The sequence below is a fragment of the Uloborus diversus genome, chromosome 2, assembly GCF_026930045.1.
Source record: "Uloborus diversus isolate 005 chromosome 2, Udiv.v.3.1, whole genome shotgun sequence".
NCBI lineage: Eukaryota > Metazoa > Arthropoda > Arachnida > Araneae > Uloboridae > Uloborus > Uloborus diversus.
Window position 1 is genome coordinate 164,686,337 of NC_072732.1, and position 26,021 is coordinate 164,712,357.

General features: G+C 35.9%; 1 protein-coding gene across 1 annotated transcript; it reads right to left on the reverse strand.

Moving 5' to 3' along the window:
* Positions 1 to 26,021, reverse strand: LOC129216643 (uncharacterized). Its single transcript, XM_054850860.1, has 7 exons — positions 25,958 to 26,021; positions 22,825 to 22,863; positions 22,669 to 22,707; positions 12,675 to 12,822; positions 10,572 to 10,732; positions 2,981 to 3,125; positions 1 to 268 (listed from the first exon to the last, which is right to left on the reverse strand). The coding sequence occupies exons 1-7, from the start codon at positions 26,016 to 26,018 to the stop codon at positions 1 to 3; spliced, it is 861 nt and encodes a 286-aa protein (XP_054706835.1). The 5' UTR covers positions 26,019 to 26,021.

The window sequence follows — 26,021 nt, forward strand, 5'->3', positions numbered from 1 at the left end:
TTACTGGTTACCAAATAACTTGACCAGTATGTACCATATAAACAGGTCGATAGTCATTGAGGACAGAAACGCTCCAAATTTATTCACAGAAGAAGCACTGCTGCAAAGAGCAGTGTTGTAGGGATACTTGACATCAATACTTCTGCAAAAGTCATTGAATTCTGCACCAGAAGCAGTTAGTAGCAATTCAGTTGCAACATACTTCGCTTCTTTATCACAGGAGTCTTTAATAGCTCGCCCTGCGCAATCAATATACTGGACCATAGAGCTGGAAATACACAAAAAGAATTTTACTTTAACTTTTAATGGGGAAAGTTAAGGTCTCTTCGCATCAGGGGTGCCCACCTAGTGGGGGGTGGGGGGTCTGGCGCAGACTGCGCCATTGAAATTTTTAGGGGGGCGGGGTGTTTTGAGGGGTATTTTTCACTCTTTCGGGGGGGAGGGGGCTCTTGCTTTTGTGGAGGGGGTCTTCGCGATATTTAGGGGGTTGCGTCCTTGCTCTCAGGGTGGTGGGCACTCATGCTTCGCATGAGGTAACTTAATTGAATCAAATTTTGAACTGACGGACGGTTTTTAGGAAGTGTAACCAGAGAGAAAAAATGAAGGAATCGCCTGGCCATCTTCACACGAGTCAACTGTGCCTCGTGTGATGGCACACCGAGCACATCCGCTAATCAACTTTGGGCCTTCGTATGTACCTGACCTCAAGTGTACCTGGTCTCAAATACCTGGTGTGCCTTGCACACCAGGTACAGTTGACTGCAGTGTGTGTCTAGGGGGAAAGGGAGACCGGCGACACTGACGTAAAAAAGAAATAAATAAAGGAAGAGGAAAGAAAAAAAGGAAAGAAAAAAAAGAAAGAGAAAGGGGGAACAACTCCGATTGAGAGAAAACGTAAATATTAAGTAAAGTTTACCCTTTTGGTATGAAACCATTGTGGCACTTAAAATAGAGTTAATTGTTTTCTAGTAAGCAGTTTTGATTCCCCTCCTCTCTTTTTTTCTTCTTTTCCCCTTTTCTTTTCTACCCCCTTTTCTTTTCTTTCCTTTTCCCCCCAATTCTTTTGTTTTTTTCTTTTTTTTTGGGGGGGGGGCGAAATAACTGGCAAGGGGCCCGCCTTGACTCTCTGCGACCTTGATGGATGCCAGGTGATTCCTTTACTTTTTTACTCCCAACAACCGCCCCGCTCGTTCGAAAGTTAAATCAACAAAGTTGTCTCGTGTAAAGAAGGCCTAAGAATACATAAGAAGTAAACAACAGGGTGCATGCAACTACTGACTATCACGTTTAGTTCGTAACTGTTTTGAAGTTGTCCCTAAATGAAAAAAATACTACATGAAATTAGGTGAACGGGCGTAGTTGTCTAAGCTCCTATCAAGTCGATTTGTCTTAATTGTGATTTTTTTCCCTTGGAGGGGAGGGGAATGGAAAGCACACATTTGATCACACGTTAAGAACACAGAGTCGGTGAAATTTTGTAACTAATTTTACCAAAATCGCATTTTAAACTTTGACCGTGTGTAATCCAGTGCATAACTGTAGGACTGTGGTGCTCAACCTTTTACCGCCAGAGGGCCACGCCTCAAATTAAAATATTTCTCGCAGGCGAGATCACATGTAAATTTCAAAAATTTCCACTACTTTCTAAATAATATTGTAAAATATGAAAAAGGCAGGAAAATAACAAACCAATAATGGTTGTTATCATTACTTGAATCAAAATTTATTACGTGCACCTGTTTTTCAGAAACCAATTTCTGACTATTTGGCTCCAAAGTTGTGACATAGTCGCTAATCGCGCTTTTCGATCTATGCTATGAACAAAACAAAGGGCCACATGAATCAGCTTCGCCGGGTGTGGGCCGCACACGGCTACAGCAGTGTGGGCCCCATTGCTGTAACACATCAAGTTCTAGGTGGTTTGAATTTAAAATACATCTTTATGACCTACGTAATACTCGTTCTAATAAGCGCAGTCAAACTTGGTTTATATGTTGTATGGGCAAGAAAAAAAAAAAGACTAAACAATAACAAAATACTTTCCATTATTATTTTTTAACCTTTAGATGAGGACTTTTTGCCTTCTTTCTTGAAAGCTATTTTAATCGGCAAGTTGTAGTAATTGATTTAAAAAAATACCCTGTACTTTACTGTTGTACACACTGTAACACCTTTTAAATATTGTGTTGAAGCTAAAGAAAAGCAAAGTATATAGAATAAATTATGAGATACAACTAAGTTATTTTTTCCCCCTGACTGCTGGTTTTTCTTTATGCCCTCTTTCTCACCTGAAGAAAATAATTTTAACGAATGTTTTCTTACAACGAGTTTCTTTTCTTCATTAGTACAATCAAAAATATATGTAAACTATTGCTTTTGGAGTCCAAAATTTCATAAACTTTCATTAAATGTCCGTGCGATGATTCTGAACTTAAATATCGTAAAACGATTGTCTAACAAATGCAGGATGCAACACGGCATGAATTCGCAACTTTGCTTGGACAGGGAGGGGGGGGGGGGGAGATAGACACTATTGGCAAAAAAAAGGGGAAGAGGTTTTTAATCATTTGTATTTGCATTTTGTTCTCGGAATTTTAAACTTTGACTTTCAATTACCATATAATTTGAATAAAAGGGACCATTACGTGTCATAATATACAAAGTCTCTACATTCTAAAAAGTTTTCTTTTATTTAAAAAATAAGCCACACGTGATTTTGCGGGTGTGACGCACGGTCACACCCGCAATCGTAAAAATCTTTATTTTTGAAGTACGAAAAATAGTTTTAAAACGTTGACAGTTCAGTTGATATTATAATTCGTAGTTCTTCCTTATAGCCAAGTATATAACAACTAACAGCCAAAGTTTAAAACTTTGGAACTAAAGTGTAAATGTATATAAGTAAAAATTTCACATCCGTGCATGGATTGAGCGTGCTATTAAACATCATGGAAGAAAAAAAAACCCTTTCATGACTCACCAACAGAATACGCTATATTTCTCACTGCGAGTCATATTTATATCTTCTAATTGAAAGTTGAATTCCATTGGTTTTATAGATGTCTTCATACATTTAGTAATTTCTTCAACATTTTTGTTAATGCAGTCTGTTGTTTTCTTGTATGCTAGAAAAGGAAGTACAACCATTAGTTTTTTATGGTAGTTGTAATTGACACATTTTTACAAATGTATTCAGGCAGTAGAATTATTTTGTTTTTGGAACAAAGGCAGTTGTGTAAATAGAATGTTTCTCGCTAACGTTTGGCGAGTTTATCTTGTAAGGTTGAACTTTTGCTCAGTTTAAAGCAGGGCTTCGGGGTCAAAGGAAAAATTACCGACTCCAGTTCTGACTCCGACTCCGGGGATTTTAGAGAATTGGACTCCGATTTCAGGCACTGACAAAGTTGTGAACTTTTGGGAAAACGACTGACTCCGACTCTTGGAATTTTAAACATTCAACTCAGGACACCGACCCCTTTACCCAAGAATCGGTCCGACTCCGACTCCGCAGCCCCGCTTTAAATTAGACAACAGCATAAAGATTGCCAAAATATCTAGGCATGGGCAATGTCGTCTTCTCAATGATCCATTTATCACAGTATCGCTCATTTTTTTTACCCGTAAATTGATCTTTGATAAAATTCATTCACGAGTCAATAAATGTTAACTAACCCACATAACCATCTCCAATTCGGACAAAAAATCATGAAGATTTAGACATGGATTTGAAACTGATGTATGCCAGAGCATTTTTTAAGGAATTTTCACTAGGCGACATAAGTTTACAATAATTAAATGTCTAACTGTTGCTATATATATATATATATATATATATATATATATATATATATATAAATATATATATATATATATATATATATATATATATATATATATATATATATATATATATATATATATATATATATATATATATATGTATATATCTTTTTATATCCGTCGTGAGATCAAAAACGTAGGGGACGTATGGAACTGGCGGCCCTTTAATTAATTCAAGCGTATCTTAAATACATACAAAGATAATAGGTTCAGCTTCTGTTTTATGAGTAAACCTTTAATAGATCTAAATATTGACAAAAAGAACCTGATTGTAAGTAATCGAGTTCGCTTATTAGATTACCGGGAAAAGATAATATCTTGCTTTATAATATTAACTCCGAAATAAGGGGGTCCGGGGTTTTTTAAAATTTGTAGCCTTAAAAACGCATTTTAGACGATTTTTGGTAATGTTAGGGGAGAAATGGCTTGGTGGCGCTCCACTGTCTATGGAGGGATTTCAAGGCTCTTCCCAGGAATTTTTTCTTATTTGTAATCTTAGAAATGCATTCTAACTGTCTTTCGTAATATTAAGGGGTCTGAGGACCACCCTTCTCTCACTCATTTTTAAAAATTGAAACCTTTTAAAAACGCAAATATTATCTCCAATTATGTGAAGAAGAGGGAGGTTCGGAGGTTCTGCGGTGGAATTTTTTTGCAATTGTAGAGCTAAAAACGCAGGTTAATACCATATTTTCATGATTTTACGTGAAGGAAAGACTCAAAGCCCCACACCAGGAAATTTTTCTAACTTGCTGCCTTAAAAATGCATTCTAATTATTTATGGCAATGGTAGGGGAGAAGAGGTTTGGAGAGCTCCTTCAGAAATTGGTTTAAATTGTAACTCTGAAAATGTTGTTTTAAACGATCTATGGGGATTTAAGAGGAGGAGAGATTGAAAGGCCTCCCATACGAGAACATTTCCCATCTCAGTAAAATTTTCTAATTTGTAAACTTAAAATCGCATTCTAGACTATCTTTGGTAAGGTTACGGATATAGATAATTAAAAAGAACACAAAACACACTGCATATTTTGAACAAAAGCAGTTTTGTTTGCTGAAGAAGTAATGCTAGAGTCAGATGCCTAGAGTGGCAGAATACATTTAACTCACTGGTTTCAAACTCAAAGGAACGTATTATCGCGATTCGTTCACTAATTTTTCCTTGATGGAAGCAATAATATCTATATTTTTTAATGTGTAGTTAAAATGAAAGAAATCATATGGCAATTTCTTGGAAAAACCACGATTATTAATGGAAACGGCACATCTTAACAAAGTCTAATCATATGTGTCGTGAATTTTACCTAGTAAACAAGTTCTAAAATTCAATTCAAAAAAACAAAAGAAATGCATAATAACTCTATTAAAATTTGTAGCTTACTTAAAAGCAATGTTATCTTTCTAACAATATTATTTTAAAATATTTTTTTTTCTTTTCATTTATAATTTTGACAGGCAGTGAAAATATGATACGTAGTAACACTCATGACGATGAATATTGTGCATTTTTATTTAAAAATTATTATTTTTTTATGCGATTCAAGGGACAAATTTATTCATAAATGTATGATTTTTCGTAAAAATAAACATTTAAATACTTCGTTAAAATACTGTCATGTTGTCCAGTAACACTCATGACATTGAAGGTGAAAAATTTACTTTTAAAGTAAAATATCTCTAGTTGTATGAAATACTAAGCTCAAATGAGTCAGTGAGAAGCAAAGGGATGCAAGTGGACATTTTCAAGTTTCGAGTAAAGCGCGTATAAAGATTACATCCTAGGTTGGCTTTCGTTAATTGGATTTTTTTTCTAAATCATGCTATACAGCAGCACTTACCAGGGCTACTAGTACCATCTCCTGCCCCAAGACAGAGAAGGGGTTCACCTACAATTTGCACTGGTTATCTCCAAATTTTTAATTTTGCCACTTGCATCCCTTTGCTTCTCACAGCCTCGAATATGATTGTACCCTTAAAAATAAACTATTACAAGAAATTTTTCCCGAAATAAATAAAACAGTTGATGACATTTATGTTTGAAATTTTTCAAATTTTGTTCAGGCAAAAGTTTGGAAAATGACCCTGGTGATTTATTTCTGCATAACCAAGAACAGACGCATCAAATATGCACATTTGAAACGAAACAGATGTGCTTGTTACAAATAAGAACATAGAACAATTAGTATTTTTTAAATATTTCGTGGCGTGATACAAACGAACGTTTGGCCAGCATTTACCACTTTCTAAAAGACAAATACATGCATGGTCGCATCCAGCTTTTAGTTTCGGAGGGATCATATCCGCATATATATAATAGCAAATGATCGAGTAACCCGCGTGTTTTAACAATGAAACTTGCGCCACGGCATGATAACTTGATAATATGTTTTGGTAATGTTTAACATGCTGGGAAAAACCTTACTGTGACAAGGCTGAACTCGATCCAGCAACTTAACAGTTTTACTGGTAAGACTATGTCATTTCAGGGGAATAAAGAAAAGAAAAAATGGTCAAAAATGAACGCTACCTACTGGAGTTTTGGGTTAATCCACTGGAGTTAGGGTTACAATTTTAAGTATCAAAATATTACCAAACAGGCAATGGCTTCGTTCAAATGTAGAAGCAATTTTCACACGTCATACCTTGATGGGCGATTTTCTAGTTAGTAAATAATATTCAGGAACTTATAGAAGTAGATTCATATTGACAGAAGGAATATTAAAAAAAATAAACAAATAAATAAATAAAACATTTTAAAATAAATTCATGAAAACCATGGGCGGATTTATGGGGGGCAGAGGGGGGCAATGCCCCGCCCCCAGTTTTGGGAGGACTTTATGTAATAACAACACATCTTCCAAAAAAAAATTTTTTTTTAATTCTTTCTTTTCCTTTTTGACAAGTTCAGAAGGGCATGGATAGTTTTATAGGAGGGGGTTGCATAGGGGGCAATGCCCCGCAGTTTTGGGAGGACTTAAAATAGTAACAACACATCTTCCAAAATCTTAAAACAAAAAAATCATTATTATTTTTCCTTTTTCTTTTCTTTTCTTTTTTTTTTTGAATTGATCAATGAAAATGAAGAGAATACCGAATGTCCTTTTCTGATGGGAGAAAAGAAAAAAAAAAGAACATTAAATACAAATAGTACAGCTTTCACTGGGCTGCTGAAAATATGCCTATATTCGCTATTTTGGACTAAAAACCATTTGGGCAAGTATATAAATGAAAATATAGGCTAAATGAACTATGCATTCAGCTGCAACACTTATAATAATTGACAATTATTTTTAAACTAGAACCTAAAACAAAGGGAACCCTCCTCCTCCTCCCACATTTGCCCTAACAGAATGATCTACTCGTTATGATTTGTTTTCTTTCTTTTCAGAATGTTTATTTTCAATTTGCGTGATTTCAAAAACTAGATATTTTGTGTTGTTACAGACGAAAGATTTTGAAGAACCTTCTGGAATTCACACGTTCAGATTGGTAAAATTGTAAAAATCCTTTAACCGTAAAAACTGATGAATTTTCGTAAAAATTACAAAAATCTGCTGGTAAGAGTGAATTACATATAGGGCCGGATTTGCCTATAAGATAAACAAGCTATAGCTTCGGGCTACTGCTTTGAAGTGGGTCCGTAACTCGCAAAAAAATTGCACGATTTGTTCCTGAAAAAATGGGAAGTGCTTGAAAAAACTAATTTCATTTTCAAGTGCGTGAAAACCTTGAATATTTGGAAACATGTGGCTACAAACCTTAAATTTTAAAATTTCTAACAAATGGTAGGGGGAGGAATGCCAAAATATGTCAAATTCAGCTCCTTGCTACATCCTGCATCAAAAGTGTAAAAATTAATGGTTCTTACGTTTGTAACATATTACTTGAAATAAATTTTTGTGACTCACATGTTTCATATCTTGCTATTTATTTAATCTCGAATGCAGTATTTTGGAAATTCTTTTGTATTGATTGCATTTATCTTGTTTCTACTGCATATTGTTAATCTGTTTAGCTCGGAAAAAATGATACACTGCCTCTATTTCTTTCCGTTTTCTGCACTACTTATAATTTTAAAAAAAGTTGTTGTAATGAGACAATTCTATAGTTTATTTTTTCTTTTAAACTTAAAAGAGCTGGTTTTTTTTTTACAAAGTTTAAATAATACTGTACAACTGTATAATCTAGTACTCAATTTCAGAGACTGGAAAGTGCAAATGAGGTGCCTTGAATTATTAAATGTTAAAAATCCTTGAAAAGAATTGGCGTAGTATAACCTATTAGGGCTCTTTTGCCAAAAGACCCAATCTAACCAATCAAACCTTGAAAATAATTAGACAAGTCTTTGAAACTCCTAAGCAAAGTGTGCTTCTATTTTATTTCTTCTCAAATGTATAAATTATGAATTGTTCAAATAAGTAGTATGTTACTCTCATGTTGCATATTTTCTAATCTGTACAGCATTTCTTTTAAAGTATTAACTAACATCGCAAAGCACCTTTAAATCATAAAACTAATTGTCTATTTTTTCCTGAGATTTTTGTCTATATAATTAACCTTTATAAGGCTTTAAAATGCAGAATTTTATATCCATTTTACAAAATTTCCTCCTTGGGAAAAACCCTCGGACCCCCTTAAAATTTGAGATATTCTATATCCCACTTAAGAGGGAGCCCTGCATCACTCTCTTGATACCAGTCACCTCTCTTAAGGTCAATTCAAAAAGGACAGCATGAAAATACACATTAATGAAAACGACACACACACAAAAAAAAGTAAAGCATGGCCTTAGGCATCACAGGAAAAAAACCAAAACATGGGGGGGGGGCAATTTAAAATGTTGCTCAAAAAAAAGCTGCCCCCCCCCCAGGAACTCAGTCCTAAATCCGCCTATGATGAAAACTTTGTTATGAAACACCGGATGTATGTGTGTGCGGGTGGGGGCATTCAATTTACCGGACCCCCTTCAAAAGATTTTTCTGTATCCGCCCCTGCCCCATGCTACTGAGCGTTTATCCTAAAAAAAGTTATGGATGAATTGAGGGAAGGAGGGGGGGAGTGCTAACTAAACCATATGAACTAAAATATTGTTGTCCCGCCTCATCTCCAAAAACTTGCAATGTGGCCATGAGTAAAAAAGGTTGAATAACCCCTCTCTAAACCATATCCTGACATTCTTCTTATTTATTCAGACATATATTAAAATAAAAAGTGTATGTATTTGAATTAAATAACAAATTAAAATCAAAGCATAATCATTTATTTCTCTTACCTTTTTGATGAAGGAAAGAACAATGTTTCATGCTGAGTGGTGGGGTGGGGAGAGAAAAAAAAATCTGTCAACGAAAGCGCCTTTCGTTCGTAAACTCTTACTCTAAACTGCCCATTTTGTTCATAAGCCCTCAAGTTCCCGCTAAAAATCATCACACCCCGAGTGAATCACTGATTAGTCTGGAATTTACACCAATGACCACTGAGTCTACCCGATGTACGGTACAATGATGACTGGATGGCGACAACAATTAGCACCCCTTAACCCGCAGGGGATGACATGTTGTCGTAACCAGTCGGGCGGTTTTAAACGAGTAGGAAAAAAAAGAAAAAACTGCTTTTGGTTGACAGCTGGAAAATGCCCAATGTAATTCTGTTGGTCAAGAGGAAAGAAAAGAAAGGTTTGAAATCCTTTTACAAAAACGAGGAGTGGATGTTGAATTTTCCAATGTCGCCCAGTAGTTTGATTTTGCATCTTCTAGGCGACAGAATTTTTTCACTACGCGACATTGGTGTCGCGTAGTACCTATGTTAAAAAATGCTCTGATGTATGCAAATTTTCAGTTTCCAAGATCGAGCTCCTGAAGATCTAAGAACCCTAAAAGGTCTCCAAAATGGCGTAACTGCTTTGCGAAATGAAATGTCATGTCCAGGCTAAACTTGCAGAAGATCTTATTACATAGGCAGACTGAAATTTCGGGCAGCTTAACAAACTTTTTGTTGCGAACATTTTCTAGAATTTTTGTTATTTTAAGCACGTTAGCTTCTGAGTAGCAGGCATGTAAAGTCTGTACAAAAAGGCGGTGGGGATATTTTTTCCTGAATTTAAGGATGCCATACATACTAAACAATATCAATTTAAAAGCTCGTACTTCAAAATTCTGTTGTCAAAACAACTGTTTTTAATGGATCAAAGATGCAGCGCGTAAATATTAGTTTTCTAACACATATTATTATCTAAAGTGATTATATAAATCTTTCTCATAAAAAATAGTTTGTTTTTAATACACTGTAACTCTTAAATTTTTCTACCTTCGATTTTCTTTTTGTTAGCACCATCAAAAACAACATATTTTCCTCAATTTTTCCCGAATGATTTCGTTGGTGTTTTTTTTAGATTAGAATTAAAAAAAATAAAATAAAAACGGTCTGTCGTTCTACAATGCATAACGTCTGGTGATTTTGACTTTTAAATCAGTTTCCTTTATTTACATTCATTATTTGTCATCAGTAGCTGTCCTAAAATCAGCTTCTTTTTGATTGACGAGGTTTTGAACCTGCACCCCTCAGTTCATCAAGCAAAATAAAAAAATGCATAACTTTTTATCAAAAAGTACTCTAGTGGCAATAGCCGGAATAAACTCATTATCCGGTTGAGCGCTCATTTTAACGAAATTAGGTGAAAATGTCCTCTAGTTCTTCATGTTAAAAAAACACTTAAAAAAACGTTACTAACTTACATTTTCGGTAACTCAAATTTTCAGGATGGCCTTTACATATCTTGTCTGTAATAAGCTCAGATCTTTCCATAACTGCCTCAAATACGTGTGTATCATTGGGAATAATGCAGTTTGAGAAATCCAAATACTCCTTCATGCATTTCTGACCTTCCGTAGCTCGTCTGAAATAGATAAAAAATGTTTTAAATCAACGATAAATATTTAGCATTTTATTTGAGGACACAAAGTATTTGTATACTAGCGAAAAAGGGCAACCCCGCAACTAGGACTTAATTTACTACTAGGCCATGAAGTTTGGCTTATGGGCCCCCTTGCTGCAGGGACCCCCAAAATATACAAGACTATAAAGAAAGTTATATGCAAAAATATGGCTTTTTTGTCATGGTGTTTAAAATCAAGAGCGATCTATAACATGCATAAGAATGTTACTTTTAGCATCAAAACAGTCATTTTTTCCCATCTTACTTCGCGTACACCATACATGCCAACGGTTTCAATTTTTTTAGGGCACGGAACCAGTTAGTCTCTAGGACCAGGGCCTGATCAAACCAGTGTTCCTAACAGAGGCACCAAATGGGAGGTCGTGGGAGGTCACCAACACCTTTCAGAAAAGTCCTCGTTCGAGAAATTTTGTCTCACGATTCGGAAAAATTATCATCATTCAGCAGAATTTGGAGTTCTCTTCGGCAAAATTATCATCATTTGTTGAAATTTGGAGTTCCATTCGCCAAATTGAGAACTGTCGACCTCCCAAAAGTTTGAGTTCAGGACGCCCCTGGTTCTTAAGCCTAAATGTGGTTTCTCCCATCCTCCCCTTTGTACACGCAAAACCATCATTTGCCCTACCATAACAGTTGAAGCAGGTTTTATGTTTTAGAATGAATTATGAAAGAGCATATATTGATCTGGTAATTCAAAATTTCAGCATTTTCAGTATAAAAGTTGAAAAATTTCCAATATCATACACAGTAAAACCTGTAAAATTGAACACCCTTGTAAGTTGACCAGCTATCTAAGTTGACCGATGGCACAGATTTTCAGGCACATAATTAGATCTATATCATATAAATCAACCTCTATAAGTTTGCCACCTGTTTAAGTTGACCACTTAAGTAGAGCACCGCAAGTGTTTAACTTACACAGGTTTCACTGTACCAAAAAAAAAAAAAAAAGGTCACAATGTCATAGCAAACTGAAAAATCAAGTAATCCATACATCCTACTCCCGCAAAGAAAGGGACACTGCTCAAAATTTGGGGGAAACGTTTGCGTGTGTATTGTAATATTTGAGACTGAAATCGCTGAAAACTACCATTGCGCAAAACCTTGATCTTCTTCAATTCAAGTTTTTTTTTTTTCCAGTTGTGTCACTTTCCTTGCCGGGGTGCGACGTGTCAATCTAATGCACTTTATTAACAAATACAATTCTAATTTTTCTTTTGGTACCTAATCCTGAAATATGGTTTAAAAATGACCTAAAGTATAAAATAAGAGTCAAAAAAGATCATCCGATTTATATTTTCGGAAAATGTGAAGTCAATTTGGTGGGATCCTGACGTCGTGGGAAATTGGGACTGGGTCCAGTTGGACCATGTGTTCAGGAAATTCTGTCCAGAACTATTGCTATGCTACAGTAGCGTCACGGGGGGGGGGGGGGGGAGTGGTATGAAAAATATAAATACTTTAATTATGAAAATGTTCCCCAAAATTTTAACTTAAAATTACTCTATCAAACCACGGCTTCATAATAAATGTTGTCGTATTAAGAGAAGTCAACCATAGTACCTTTTTGCATATTTTCAATTAAAAGTACAATTGAAACGGAATACGGCATTGTTTTATTGTTGGCAACTTAACCGTAACAATGCGTAACATATAACTAGCCTTTTGCTTCGACAAAAACTTAAGTTTACTAAACATATGATCTATTATGCAAACTCAATTTCAGAAAATAGCTTATACCCAAAATTTATTTTTATATGCAATAATCTAAAAATTTGGCAAAATCAGCAATTATTAAAACCTTCAAGATTGAATTAGAAAATCTTTTAAAATTTTTTTTATGAAAAATAACTGTTTATTTACGACATTTTAAGCAACTCACGAGCAAAAGTCATCTAGTTCATTTGCTGGCACAAAGTGAGGAGAATCTTCTGTGAGGAAAGTCATCAAATTCTGAATGCAAATTTTTATCGTGCTTCGAAAACATGGGAGTTTCGGTGTAATTACGTCATTGATTTGTGCTATGTTTTCTGAAAAATAAAGACATTACAGAAGAAAGCATGTAAATATCAAAAGTACTCATTTTCTCTATTTTCTCTCAAGGATGAATGAATATAGAGGACTGTGGGGAAAATGAAATTGCTAAGATACCTTACATTTTGCAAATGCAAGTGAGGCAGTGAAAAGCAAAGGTAAGTATATAAACACCAAAACTAAAAAAAAATAAGAACACTAGTGCAAATGAAGCTCTGTTATGCGGCAAGATATGGTGCTAGTAGCTCTGGTAGATGCTGCTAGACAGCAGCATTAAGATAAAAAATTCAATCTACCCAGGATCTTTCAAGGTGATTTTACTCAAAACTTTAAAAAGTACACTTTCATCCCTTTGCTTCTCCCTACCTCATTTGTACAGTCGAACCTCCATAAATTGAACTTCACATGTAAAAAATTTTCTATACATCTAAATTCCAGCACATTTCCGTGTTCATTACGTAGAAAAATTGTTTCTATATATCAAAAAAAATTCTATGTATCGAATTTTTTTTCGAGACATTCGTACATTTTTTTTCCACTTTAGACTGTTTGTCTCATGAAAAATGAAAGTTAGGGGATAAAATTATGTTCACTAAAGGTTGCTACAAAACTCATAAGGAATCTGGGGTTGAGAGGTGTATAGATTGGTCGTTTTTCCGTTCTGGAGTTATTAAATTCCTCAAGTTCATTTCAAATCTTAGTTGTAACCAGTAACACTGTAAAATCAGTTTCAAGTTTTCCCTTTTGCCTGTTGATTATCATTCCTAGTCTTTTTAGCTTCAGTAAAAACCATTCAAGTTAAGTAGATTGGTATTTTACTTTTCTCTCGATTACATTGTCAAAACGAAAGTTCCCTAATGTTGCGGATCAAGTTGAATTGCCGAAGAATGAAGATGTATGAAGGCGCAAAAATGTAATTTCTGTTAATTTTTTAATTCTTAACTTTCATTTAATCCGATGCTCGTACAAATTAGAAATTGGATTTCATACCCAAAAATTAGCTTTAATTTTAATGTTTTAGTAGATTTTTATAATAAAAACAGATTGTTTTTATATATCGAAATTTCTATACATCGAATTTCTTTCCATTAATTTGCTACTTCGATATATGGAGGTCCGACTGTATTTGCAAAATGTTAGGTACTACAGAACGCTACTTGCTACTTTGTGTTCCTTTTGACTTGTCTTGAATTTAATAACATAGTAATGGAATATTTTGTTTCAGTGTAGAATCATATGATGTTACTCAAAATTTTGTCCTGAATAAAATCTAGCATGTATCAACGGAACTTTGTATACTTTTGGAAGTAACCGCGTACACCATACTGGCATTTACGTACTCCAAGTAGCACGCGTACCACCAGTAAAGAATAGTTGTTCCATACTATTCTTTACCGGTGGTACGCGTTGTTTTATACTAGCAGAAAAGACTATATTGCAATATTTGCAGATAAAATTGAAGGAAAGTATTTGACATCAAGATTGATTCACGCGTATAATAATATTTGTTCATATAGAAGGCTTTATTTTTGAGAGTACAACTATTTGTCACTACGTGGAAAACCTAACCTGCACCAAATGTAACGTTCCGTATTTTCAGAACAAATAATTAATTACGATTTAAATACTTTAACATTACAAATGTATTCTTCTAATTCTTTCAAATATATGTGAGGAGATAACATTTCCGGGCTTATTGGCCGTGGTCTAGTTGGAGTAGAAATTCCAGACGTTTCGGCAGCCATCATCAGTGGTTTCAGTTTGGTGAGACTGATTCCTGGCTTCGGTGGCTCCGGTATTTAAGCAAACTGCTTCTGCGCTGCTGGTCCTGATTGGGAGGCGTTCTCAAGCCGCTGGTGGAATAAGGTTCCTGATTGGATGAGATTCAAGCCGCTGGGTGATCCTGGTACCTGATTGGATGGGATTCACAAGCCGTGGTGGCTGCCGGTTTCTGATTGGATGGGACCACAGTATGTTTTAGACTGTTGTGGCGAGTGGATCTAAGGGCAGGGTGCCATGTTTTTGGTAAATTGAAATTCTCCTCTTTTCTGTTGAAATTAAAAGGATGTTTGAAAAATTTCTATAGCTTCGTGATGAAGACGGGCAAAGTAATGAGATTTTGTAGCCAAGATTTCTGTGTCTTTAAATTTGATGTTGTGGACTCCTTCTTGTTGGCTGTGTTCGGCTACGGCTGACTTGTCATAGTTTCCTAAACAGCAATGACGAACATGCTCAGAAAGGCGTGTCTTGATGCTGCGCTTTGTAGTTCCACAGGAGCACGGAATTTTGTAAACTCCAGATGTGGAGAAAGGGTCACGGGGGTCTTTCACCGGGCGATAACAATTCCTAAATTGAGTGGTGGGCTTGAAAATGGTCTTGATGTTATGTTTTTCAAGGAGTTTTCCAATTCGGTCAGTAACTCTGTGTAGGTAGGGTAAGAACACTTTCCCTAATGTTCAGATGGGGTAGGCTTCTGTTCGTTATTTTGGGACATCCTGGGATGATGGGCTCTTCTAATTTTTCCTCTAGTGAATCCATTGGCTTGAAATGCTAGCTCAAGGTGTTTCAGTTCCTCCTTCAAATGTGTCTTTTCGCAGATTCTTTGCAGAGCATTTTTTAAGGAATTTTTACTAGGCGACACAAGTTCATCATAAGAGTAAAAATTATTGAGAAGGTTACAGCCTTTTTCTCAACAAATGTATGCATAATCGTCGCCTCAAAGTGGAATTTCTGTAAGTACTGTTTGTTCTGTGGCGGCTGTATAGATCTTCTGATTTAAAAGGAAGCCGATATGAACCAAACCTTAAGAATAGTATTAACTCCGAAGTAAAGGGGGTCCGGGGGTTTCTCCCCCGGAAATTTTTCGAAATTTTATTCTTGAAAACGCATTTTAGACGATCTTTGGTAATGTTAGGATTGAAGAGGTTCGGTGTCACTCACCTGTCTATTTTTCGAACTTCTAGCTCTAAAAATGCAGTTTTAGACGATCTTTTTGATGATGTTAGAGTGAGGGGAGATTTGAGGGCCCATATCAAAGGAAAATTTTCTCTATTTGTAATTCTAACTGACTTTCGTAATATTATGCGCTCCGGTGCGACTCCCTCCCCACGCCCGTTTTTTGAAATTGAAACGTTAAAAACGCAAACATTATGTCCAATAATGTTTAGAAGAGGGTGGTTCGGGGTTGTCAGGCGGATTTCTTTCTGCAATTGTAGTGCTAAAAACGGAGTTCAATACGTTCTTTTTGTGATATGACGTGGAGGAGTAATTCAAGGGCCCGCCACAAGAAATTTTTCTAATTTGCATTCTTAAAGATGCATTCTACTTGCCTTTGATAATGGTAGGGGAGAAGAGGTTTGGAGCACTCCCTCGGAAATTGTAGCTCTAAAAAATAAAAGATGAAAAAACTAAAACCCGAATACGGCAAAAAAAAAAAAGCCCTAAAAGATAAGAAACAAGGTAGGTGCTGTTTAATATCATCGTCCTATTGAGTAAAACCAGTAATTTGATAGGTTAGATACTCCTGTTTATTTAGTTCTATTGAAATCCTCTGCCACTTTCGCATTAATAACATTATAATTCAATTCAAATGCCGTTGTCGTGCGTTCTCAACTACAGTTCTACTATACCGCACGACTACGGTATTTGAATTGAATTATGTTATTAATGCGAAAGTGGCAGAGGATTTCAATAGAACTAAATAAACAGGAATATCTAACCTATCAAATTACTGGTTTTACTCAATAGGACGATGGTATTAAACAGCACCTACCTTGTTTCTTATCTTTTAGGGCTTTTTTTTTTTTTTTGAGCAATCACGATTGCTTATTGTTTTTACTTGACTGTTTTTGACGTTCCTTTGATTTTTCCCCCCCGCCACCCTCCGCACCATCACCGTCGACGGGCTCCTCACGATGCTGCTCCTATAGCGAAAGCCGTCTCCAGGTTGCATCCATGTCCTACACACACGCGCATACATACACATCTACACACACACGCACACACACACACACACCTACACACACATACACAAACACATACACACACGCATACATACAGACACCCACACATACACACACAAAAACATACACACAACTACCCACACATTCATGCCTGCACACAGACACAAACACATATGCCTACACACACATACACATACCCCCTCCCACACACACACATTCATACACACAACTACCCACACACTTATGCCAGCACACAGACACAAACACACATGCCTACACACACATACACATAACCCGTACACACAAACACATACCCCCACACACACGCACATACACACACTCGTGATTGCGAAAAACATGATTTGAATTCAAGATGTCAAAATTCAAATTAGTTTTTTTATTTATTTATTTATTTTTTTTTGCCGTAGTCAAAATTCAAATTAGTTTTTTTTATTTATTTATTTATTTTTTTTTTTTTTGCCGTAGTCGGTTTTCAGTTTTTTATTCTTTTATTTTATTTAAATATTTTCCGTTTTAATCTAAGATGGACAAAAAATAATAACGTGAGTAATTTACGGTAAGCATTTTAGTTTGAAATACAAGAATATCATTAACTTAAAACTTAAAAGGTAAACTTAATTTATTGCTATTACATGAAGCTGATAGAAACTTTAAACAATAAAAGATTGATTTAACTTAATAAGACTATAATAGTAATCAACACCAAACTTGTTTCTTACCCTTTGTTCCCTTAGTCGGGTTATTAATAAATTTATTTAAAACCCACTCTAAAAAAATCATTTAAATTCGAGTTTTGCAAGGTAAAATCAACTCCTCCTAATGTTGAAGTCGATTGATAGCGTACGTTACTTGAGCCATAATAACGAATCAATTGACACTTATTCATGAAAGTCGGATAAATAGTTTAGGTGCTGCAATAGAACATACGCAAATACAAAGACTGCTATTTTTTTTTAAAAGCAAATTATTAATGGATTTTTTTTGCTCTATATTTGTCTTTTCCCCTGAGACAAATAAAGTTATGCTCTTTTCTTTCTTCCTTTCTTTTCTTTTTCTTTTTTTTTGTGTGTGTTTTTTCAATGTGTATTTGCCTGCCTTTTTGGATTTCCCTTAAGAAGGGGAATAGCATTGAGAGAATGATGCAGGGATCCCAATTTAGGGGTCCCGGGGGTTCCATCATCATCATCATAGTTGGCTCGACAGCCCAGGGGTGGGCCAAGGCCTTCCTTTGGAGAATCTTCCAAGACGTCCTACTTTTTGCCTGGGTTTTCCAATTTTTAACTTTGAGAATATCGAAGTCAGATTCAACAGAATCCAACCATCTCATTTTTGGTCGTCCCCTTCCTCGAATTGTCACAGGTTTTGCAGCAAAAACTTTTTTAACTGGGTTTTCTTCGTTCATTCGAGAGACATGGGCCGCCCAGTTCATTCTCCTATTTTTTATGCTTTTTATTATGTTAGGTTCTCTAAACAATCTGTAAATTTCAAAATTGAATCGTCCCCGGGGGTTCCCCCAGAGGGAATTTTGGAGAAAAAAAAATCTAGTAAAATTATGCAGTTTGAAGCCATATAAAGGAAGATTGGAATCGAAAATATTCGGGGAAAAATAGGCAAACAAAACTTTTTTTAAATTATGTACTCTTGCAAGTTGAGATAGTACACAGTAACATTTTTTTAGGGGTCGACACATCAATGAGGCAGTCGACAGAGAGATAGAGCGAGGGAGAAGAAAGTATAATGCATTGTTACTTGCTCTCACGGACTTTCGATACAGTTAGTTTTTAATCACCTCTGCAACCCATCTACAAAGTGCTTTAAAAGAAATAGGGTACACACTTAGAAAATAGGTAGCAAGAGAGTAACATAGAGCCCATTTGAACAATTCATAATTTATACGCTTAGTAAGAAATAAAATTGAAGCATACTTCTTTTTATGAATATACTTTAATCCAATGTTAAAGCAACCCCCCCCCCCCTCGCGCGCGCACACACACACACACACACACACAAGGGAATAGAGTTTGATGGAATAATGAACGATGCTAAGAGTAAGAGTATAATTTCCATGAAACCTATTGTTCAGTGGCAAATCATGTAATTAATTGAGAAGTTCAAGAAATAAACTGCTAAAACTGGAGGTTATGTCCTAGCTGGGTCCAAAAATGTGAAAGTTCTGTCTTTGGACCTATTGTCCGTCGGACATTGTATCCGTTGGACGTTATGTCCGTCGGACGTTATGTCCCTCGGATGTTTTGGAACTGGACGTTATGTCCATGGACGTTTTGGATCTGGACCTTATGTGATGTCCGTTATTCCATTGAAGCACACACTGAATTTAACATATTTTGGCACTCCTCCTTATCAACTCCAATTTGTTAGAAATTTTAAAATTCAAGGCTTGTAGCCACATTTTAGTAAAATTTCAAGCATTTGAAAATGAAATTGATTTTTTTTTTCAAGTATTTTCATTTTTTTAGGAACGACAACTCACACAACTTTTCGTGATAAGCAATAGGTAAGCATAACTAAATATTAAGCGTGATAAGCATAACTAAAATGTAAATCCGGGCCCTGGAAATGATAGTATAAATAACAAATGTCTCAAAAACATTTTTACAAATTAAAAGCGGAAATGGATAATTAAAGTAAAAGTTTTTGAAATAAGTAAATTTTCTTACGAACCAAACTTACCCTTAAAAATCCTTTGTTTGAATCATCAAAATGAGTTTCAATTTCATTATAACTTTAAAAGGATTTTTAATTACAGCTAAAACGTGTTACAAATGACTCCATCATTCTTCAGTCCTGTTGCCTCGAAACTGGAGAAAAAATAAATAGATTGCCAGTGCCTACAAGTTTCAACGCGCGAATCCCTTTTATTCAAAAAGCCATAAAAAGGGAAGTGGTAGGTGTGGTATAATCCTCTGTTACCCTAAAGCAAAAATTACTGAAAAGAATTCCAGGAAGCAACCCCGACCCTTCAGCCTTCGGCTTTTCTTTCGAAAAAATACCTCTCTCTTTGCATCTTTGAATGAAAAACAGCTGTTTTCGTTCCGCAAACTGCTTTTATTGCCGTCCCGTCCCACCAAGTAGTGTCCCTGCAGGGTCCTGTACCCTGTACACAGATAGACGTGAAATGCTTATCGGCTATCATCAATGAAAGAGCTAATGAGATGGGGTGCTAATCGATTGCTTAATCTGGCGCCGAGCAGGGCTATGGCTCTGGGCGCCGAGTGCGTGGTGGGCCGGTCCTCAAGGGTAGAAAAAGAAGGCTTTCGTCATGTACGAGTCGGCGGGTTTTTTTTTTTTTTTTTTAAAGAAGGCAAGGGTCTTCCTAAGATTTTTACAAAGATTTGAAATCCGTTTACAAAAATGAGTGTACCAATTTTAGATTTTCCAGTGTCGCCCAGTGGTTTGATTTCGCATCTTCTAGGCGACAGATTTTTTTCACTAGGCGACAGTAGTGTCGCGCAGTTCCTATGTTAAAAAATGCTCTGATTCTTTCTGCTCGTTGCATGAGGGTATTGATGACGACCATTTTTTGTCTCGGGTGGTGGTTTGAGTTCTTAAGAAGGTAACGGTTTGTGTGTGTGGGCTTGCGGTACACTTGGTGGCCGGGCGTCCCGTTTTCCTTTCTCGTCACAAGAACGTCGAGGAAAGGCAGCTGATTATTGCTCTCCTTCTCCATGGTGAACTGAATGCTGGGATGAATGCTATTTAGATGTTGAAGAAACAACTGCAGGTCTTCTTCTCCATGGCTCCATACTGCAAAAGTGTCATCGACGTATCGGAACCAAACCTCGGGCTTTTCTGTGGCGGAGGCAAGGGATTTCTGTTCGAAGAACTCCATGTAGAAATTAGCGATGACAGGGCTTAAGGGGTTGCCCATGGCAACTCTATCCCGTTGTTCGTAGAATTTTGTGTTCCACTGGAAATAAGATCCAAGAATTGTTAGACCCCGATATCTACAGCTCCCTAACTAAAGATCCAACTGCGAAAATTCTGCGAGAGACAAACCGACTCATCAAGGATTCGTCAATCCCACCCGAGATACAACGCAACATAAAGAAATCAGAAGCTCTCCCTCCTAGACTCTATGGACTACCGAAGCTCCACAAGTCTGGAGTTCCCCTTCGTCCCATTGTAAGCGCCATTGGTTCACCGACATATGAAGTCTCCAAGTACATCAGGGGTCTTCTGAAACCATTCATTGGATTAACATCATCTTTCATTAGAGATTCCAGTGACTTCGTTCAAAAAATCCAGTCAATTTCTCTCCAGCCATCCGGCTTACTCATAAGCTTCGACGTTGTCTCACTCTTCACAAAAGTCCCAGTTGAAGATGCACTACAGCTGATTACTCCACTTTTCCCTCCCGACATCGCAGCCCTTTTCAAGCACGTCCTGACGCCCACTTATTTCCAGTGGAACACAAAATTCTACGAACAATGGGATGGAGTTGCCATGGGCAACCACTTAAGCCCTGTCATCGCTAATTTCTACATGGAGTTCTTCGAACAGAAAGCCCTTGCCTCCACCATAAAGATGCCCGAGGTTTGTTCCGATACGTCGATGACACTTTTGCAGTGTGGAGCCATGGAGAAGAAGACCTGTAGTTGTTTCTTCAACATCTAAATAGCATTCATCCCAGCATTCAGTTCACCACGGAGAAGGTGCGCAATAATCAGCTGCCTTTCCTCGACGTTCTTGTGACAAGAAAGGAAGACGGGACGCTCGGCCACCAAGTGTACTGCAAGCCCACACACACAGACCGTTACCTTCATAAGAACTCAAACCACAACCCGAGACAAAAAATGACTGTCATCAATACCCTCATGCACCGAGCAGAAAGAATCTGCGAAAAGACATATTTGAAGGAGGAACTGAAACACCTTGAGCTAGCATTTCAAGCCAATGGATTCACTAGAGGAAAAATTAGAAGAGCCCTTCATCCCAGGATGTCCCAAAATAACGAACAGAAGCCTACCCCATCTGAACCATTAGGGAAAGTGTTCTTACCCTACCTACACAGAGTTACTGACCGAATTGGAAAACTTCTTGAAAAACATAACATCAAGACCATTTTCAAGCCCACCACTCAATTTAGGAATTGTTAACGCCCGGTGAAAGACCCCCGTGACCCTTTCTTCACATCTGGAGTTTACAAAATTCCGTGCTCCTGTGGAACTACAAAGCGCAGCATCAAGACACGCCTTTCTGAGCATGTTCGTCATTGCTGTTTAGGAAACTATGACAAGTCAGCCGTAGCCGAACACAGCCAACAAGAAGGAGTCCACAACATCAAATTTAAAAACACAGAAATCTTGGCTACAACATCTCATTACTTTGCCCGTCTTCATCGCGAAGCTATAGAAATTTTCAAACATCCCTTTAATTTCAACAGAAAAGAGGAGAATTTCAATTTACCAAAAACATGGCACCCGGCCCTTAGATCCACTCGCCACAACAGTCTAAAACATACTGTGGTCCCATCCAATCAGAAACCGGCAGCCACCACGGCTTGTGAATCCCATCCAATCAGGTACCAGGATCACCCAGCGGCTTGAATCTCATCCAATCAGGAACCTTATTCCACCAGCGGCTTGAGAACGCCTCCCAATCAGGACCAGCAGCGCAGAAGCAGTTTGCTAAAATACCGGAGCCACCGAAGCCAGGAATCAGTCTCACCAAATTGAAACCACTGATGATGGCTGCAGCAAAGCAAGCCGAAACGTCTGGAATTTCTACTCCAACTAGACCACGGCCAATAAGCCCGGAAATGTTATCTCCTCACATTGACGCCGGCCGTGAAAGCCTTAAACAGTATTTAACTTTCAAATATAGTTTAACATAACTTACCAGAAATATTAGGATGAAAATATTGCGTCCCTGTCATTCCTAAAATACAAATTAAACATTTGGTAGTTACAACATTTAATTAATTAAGACTTTAATACTTAAATATTACAAATATACTTTTCTAATTTTTTTCAAATACAATTTAATACAACTTACCAGAAGTATTAGGATGAAAATATTGCGTCCCGGTCATGCCTAAGACACAAATTAACTGCTTGTAAGTTACAATATTTAATTAATTAGGATTCTAACATTTAAATATTACAAATATACTTTTCTAATTTCTTCAAATACAATTTAATGCAACTTACCATAAGTATTAGGATGAAAATATTGCGTCCCGGTCATGCCTGAGAAAGACCACACATAATAATCATAAACCACAAGGTAAAATTCATCAAGAATTAAATGTAAGATGTTTATTACGTCTACGTACATTTTTGAAAAATGTGTCCTAAATCTAAATTATTTGCGAAGAATCTGAAGGAATAATGTCAACAGAGAACAAGATGACCATTGTTTCTGCTCGTACAAGTAGATTAACTCGTGAAAAGGCACAGGAGAACTTTACCTGCAACTTTTGACACTGAACCCTAGCGTGAGGAGGGGAACAGTTTTATTTGGGCCTAAACATTCAAGTAGGCTTTGAACTGTTCTAATTTGATGTTTTCTTATATGTATATTGTGCGTTCATATATATATATTTTATATTGAAACACATTTAAGCAAAAATATGGAGAGACTTCATAAACATCCGTATCTTAATACCATACGTACGCGACAGGTCAATTTAGTTTACATCTTTACTAATAATAAAGCTGAAAGTCTCTCTGTCCGGATCTCTGTCTGTCAGGATCACTGTGACGCGCATAGCGCCTAGACCGTTCAGCCGATTTTCATGAAATTTGGCAAAGTTAGTTTGTAGCTTGGGGGGGGGGGGGTGCACCTCGAAGCGATTTTTCGAAAATTCGATGTGGTTCTTTTTCTATTCCAATTTTAAGAACAAAATTATCATAAGTTAGACGAGTAAATTACGAAATTATTATAACGTGGAACCGTAACAAGGGCACAAGCCAATTGGCGGGAAAATTCACCATGCATTATTTGTAAATATACAGGCGAACCAAAAGATCTTTTAATTTTCTATTACGGGCAAAGCCGTGCAGGTACCACTAGTTTAAAATAAGATGTGATTGATTTGTTTCAATTATTGATTTTCTAGAATAATCCTCCTCTATATTCATATAAGGAAAAATGCATAAAAAATCCGTTGAAGAAAACGAAATTTTGCATAGGCTTAAACAAAAACGCGATACGTCAAAACAAATGAATTATTTTAAAAAATTGGACATTACTTAATAGCTACTTGAAACGCCAAGATAAATGTTGAGACCATTTAATTAGAGGTCACAAACAAGTATTAAAAAGAAAAAGGAAGTAATCCTATTATTTTCTGTAGTGAATGCTGTAGTAAGAGTACAGCCTCTCATGAGATATAAGGACAAAGAAGGGTAAAATAAACAGGTGAGAGAAAATGGAGTCTACATGAACAGGCAATAAATGTCAAACCTATAGTTATATTAATATATTAATTTTTTTAATGTTAATTTCATTAAAAACAAATAATCTTATTAATTTACATTTTTATGTGGCAATAATCTTTTGATAAAAAGATCAGTTTTAATATTCTATTTGGGTTCTGAAACTACTTACCCAAACTGTGATACATAGAAAATTGTACTACTACTTTTCTCTATCAATTGTCTCATTCAAAAATACAACTAACTTCACTGTACACAAGCGTGTTCTATTCATAAAGAACATATTACTATGCATTATAGACAATATGTATTTATTTCATTATTTCACTACTAGTGGTACCCGCACGGCTTTGCCCGTAGCAGAAACTTAAAAAGGTCTTTTGGTTCGCCTGCATATTTACAAATAAAGTATGGTGCATTTCTCGCCAATCGGCTTGCCCATATTACGGTTCCACGTTATGATAACTTGGTAACTTACTCGTCCATCTTATGATAATTTTGCTCGAGAAAAATGTTCTTAAAATTGGAATAGAAAAAGAACAAATTCGAATTTCCGAAAAATCGCTTCCAGGTGTACACCCCCATGCTATAAACTAATTCTGCGCCAAATTGCATGAAAATCGGCCGAACGGTCTAGGCGCTATGCGCGTCACAGAGATCCTGACAGACAGAGAGATCTGGACAGTGAGACTTTCAGCTTTATTATTAGTAAAGAAGTGTAAGTCAGTTTAAGTAAAGGGGGGAAATTGGTTATACTGCGTAGCAATGTTTACCGTCTTTTAGATGTTTCTTTTGTTTTGATTTTACAGCAATGAAATATGATCGTGATCATATAGAGCTATTTGTATGAGCACGATTCACAGAGTTTTTTTTACTGAGCTACAATGCTTGTACTTCCTCGATATTAATTATATTTTGTAACAAACTACTTCGAATACTTTTAGAAATAATATACACCATCACTTCTGGAATTTCTAAAAAACAAGAATTTCGAAATTGTTTATTTTCTGAATAACAAGGATGAGTTTTAAAAAAATTCAACAATCTTATTCTGAGGAAAAAAATGTGATAAACATATCTTCAAATATGAAAAACATTTCTTTAGAAAAATGTATGGCTCCCGAATGGTTTTTTAAATTCAGTATAAAATTTGTTTAAAATATGCGGTGTTTGGGATGCGTTCTAACTGCTGCAGTTTCAAATCATAACTTCAATTCAAATATTCCGTTACATTCTTATTTCTTAAAACATATACTAATAATAATAAGAATTTCAACAACAGTAGCAACAGCTGTAAAAATAATTAAAAATACAATAATAACAATAATATTATTTTAACAATAAGAATAGTAACTTTAATAGCAGTAACAATGATAACAACAATAATAGTAAAGTACAATAACACATACAATGAAAATATTAACAATTTGAGAAACAATAATAATGATGACAAGAATTACCATAATTATTGCAATAAAAATAATTGTAATTTTAAAAACATTATCAATGACAGTACTAATAGCAATAATAATAGTAAATATTAACATATATACATTAACGATGAAGATAATAGTTACAACAATAACTCAATAACAGTAACAATGATAATAATAATAATGATAATTCAGTAACAGCAACAATGATAATAATAGTTTGAGCAACAGTGACAATGATAATACTAATAAGCCTTTTAAGACAATAACGATGATAATAATACTAATAATTTAAATAAAAATTTTGAGACTTACTTTGCCCAAGTACATATGCGAAATTAACCATTAGCACACATAGTTTCACTGAAAGAACCATGTT

What these genes read in the sequence shown, in the direction of transcription:
- LOC129216643 (XM_054850860.1), bottom strand. Translation starts at nt 26,018, where the DNA reads ATGGTTCTTTCAGTGAAACTATGTGTGCTAATGGTTAATTTCGCATAT. An exon ending in CGCATATGTACTTGGGCAAA is followed by an intron (nt 22,864 to 25,957) that starts GTAAGTCTCAAA and finishes TTTGTGTCTTAG; the next exon opens with GCATGACCGGGACGCAATAT. An exon ending in GAACTAGATGACTTTTGCTC is followed by an intron (nt 10,733 to 12,674) that starts GTGAGTTGCTTA and finishes TATCTATTTCAG; the next exon opens with ACGAGCTACGGAAGGTCAGA.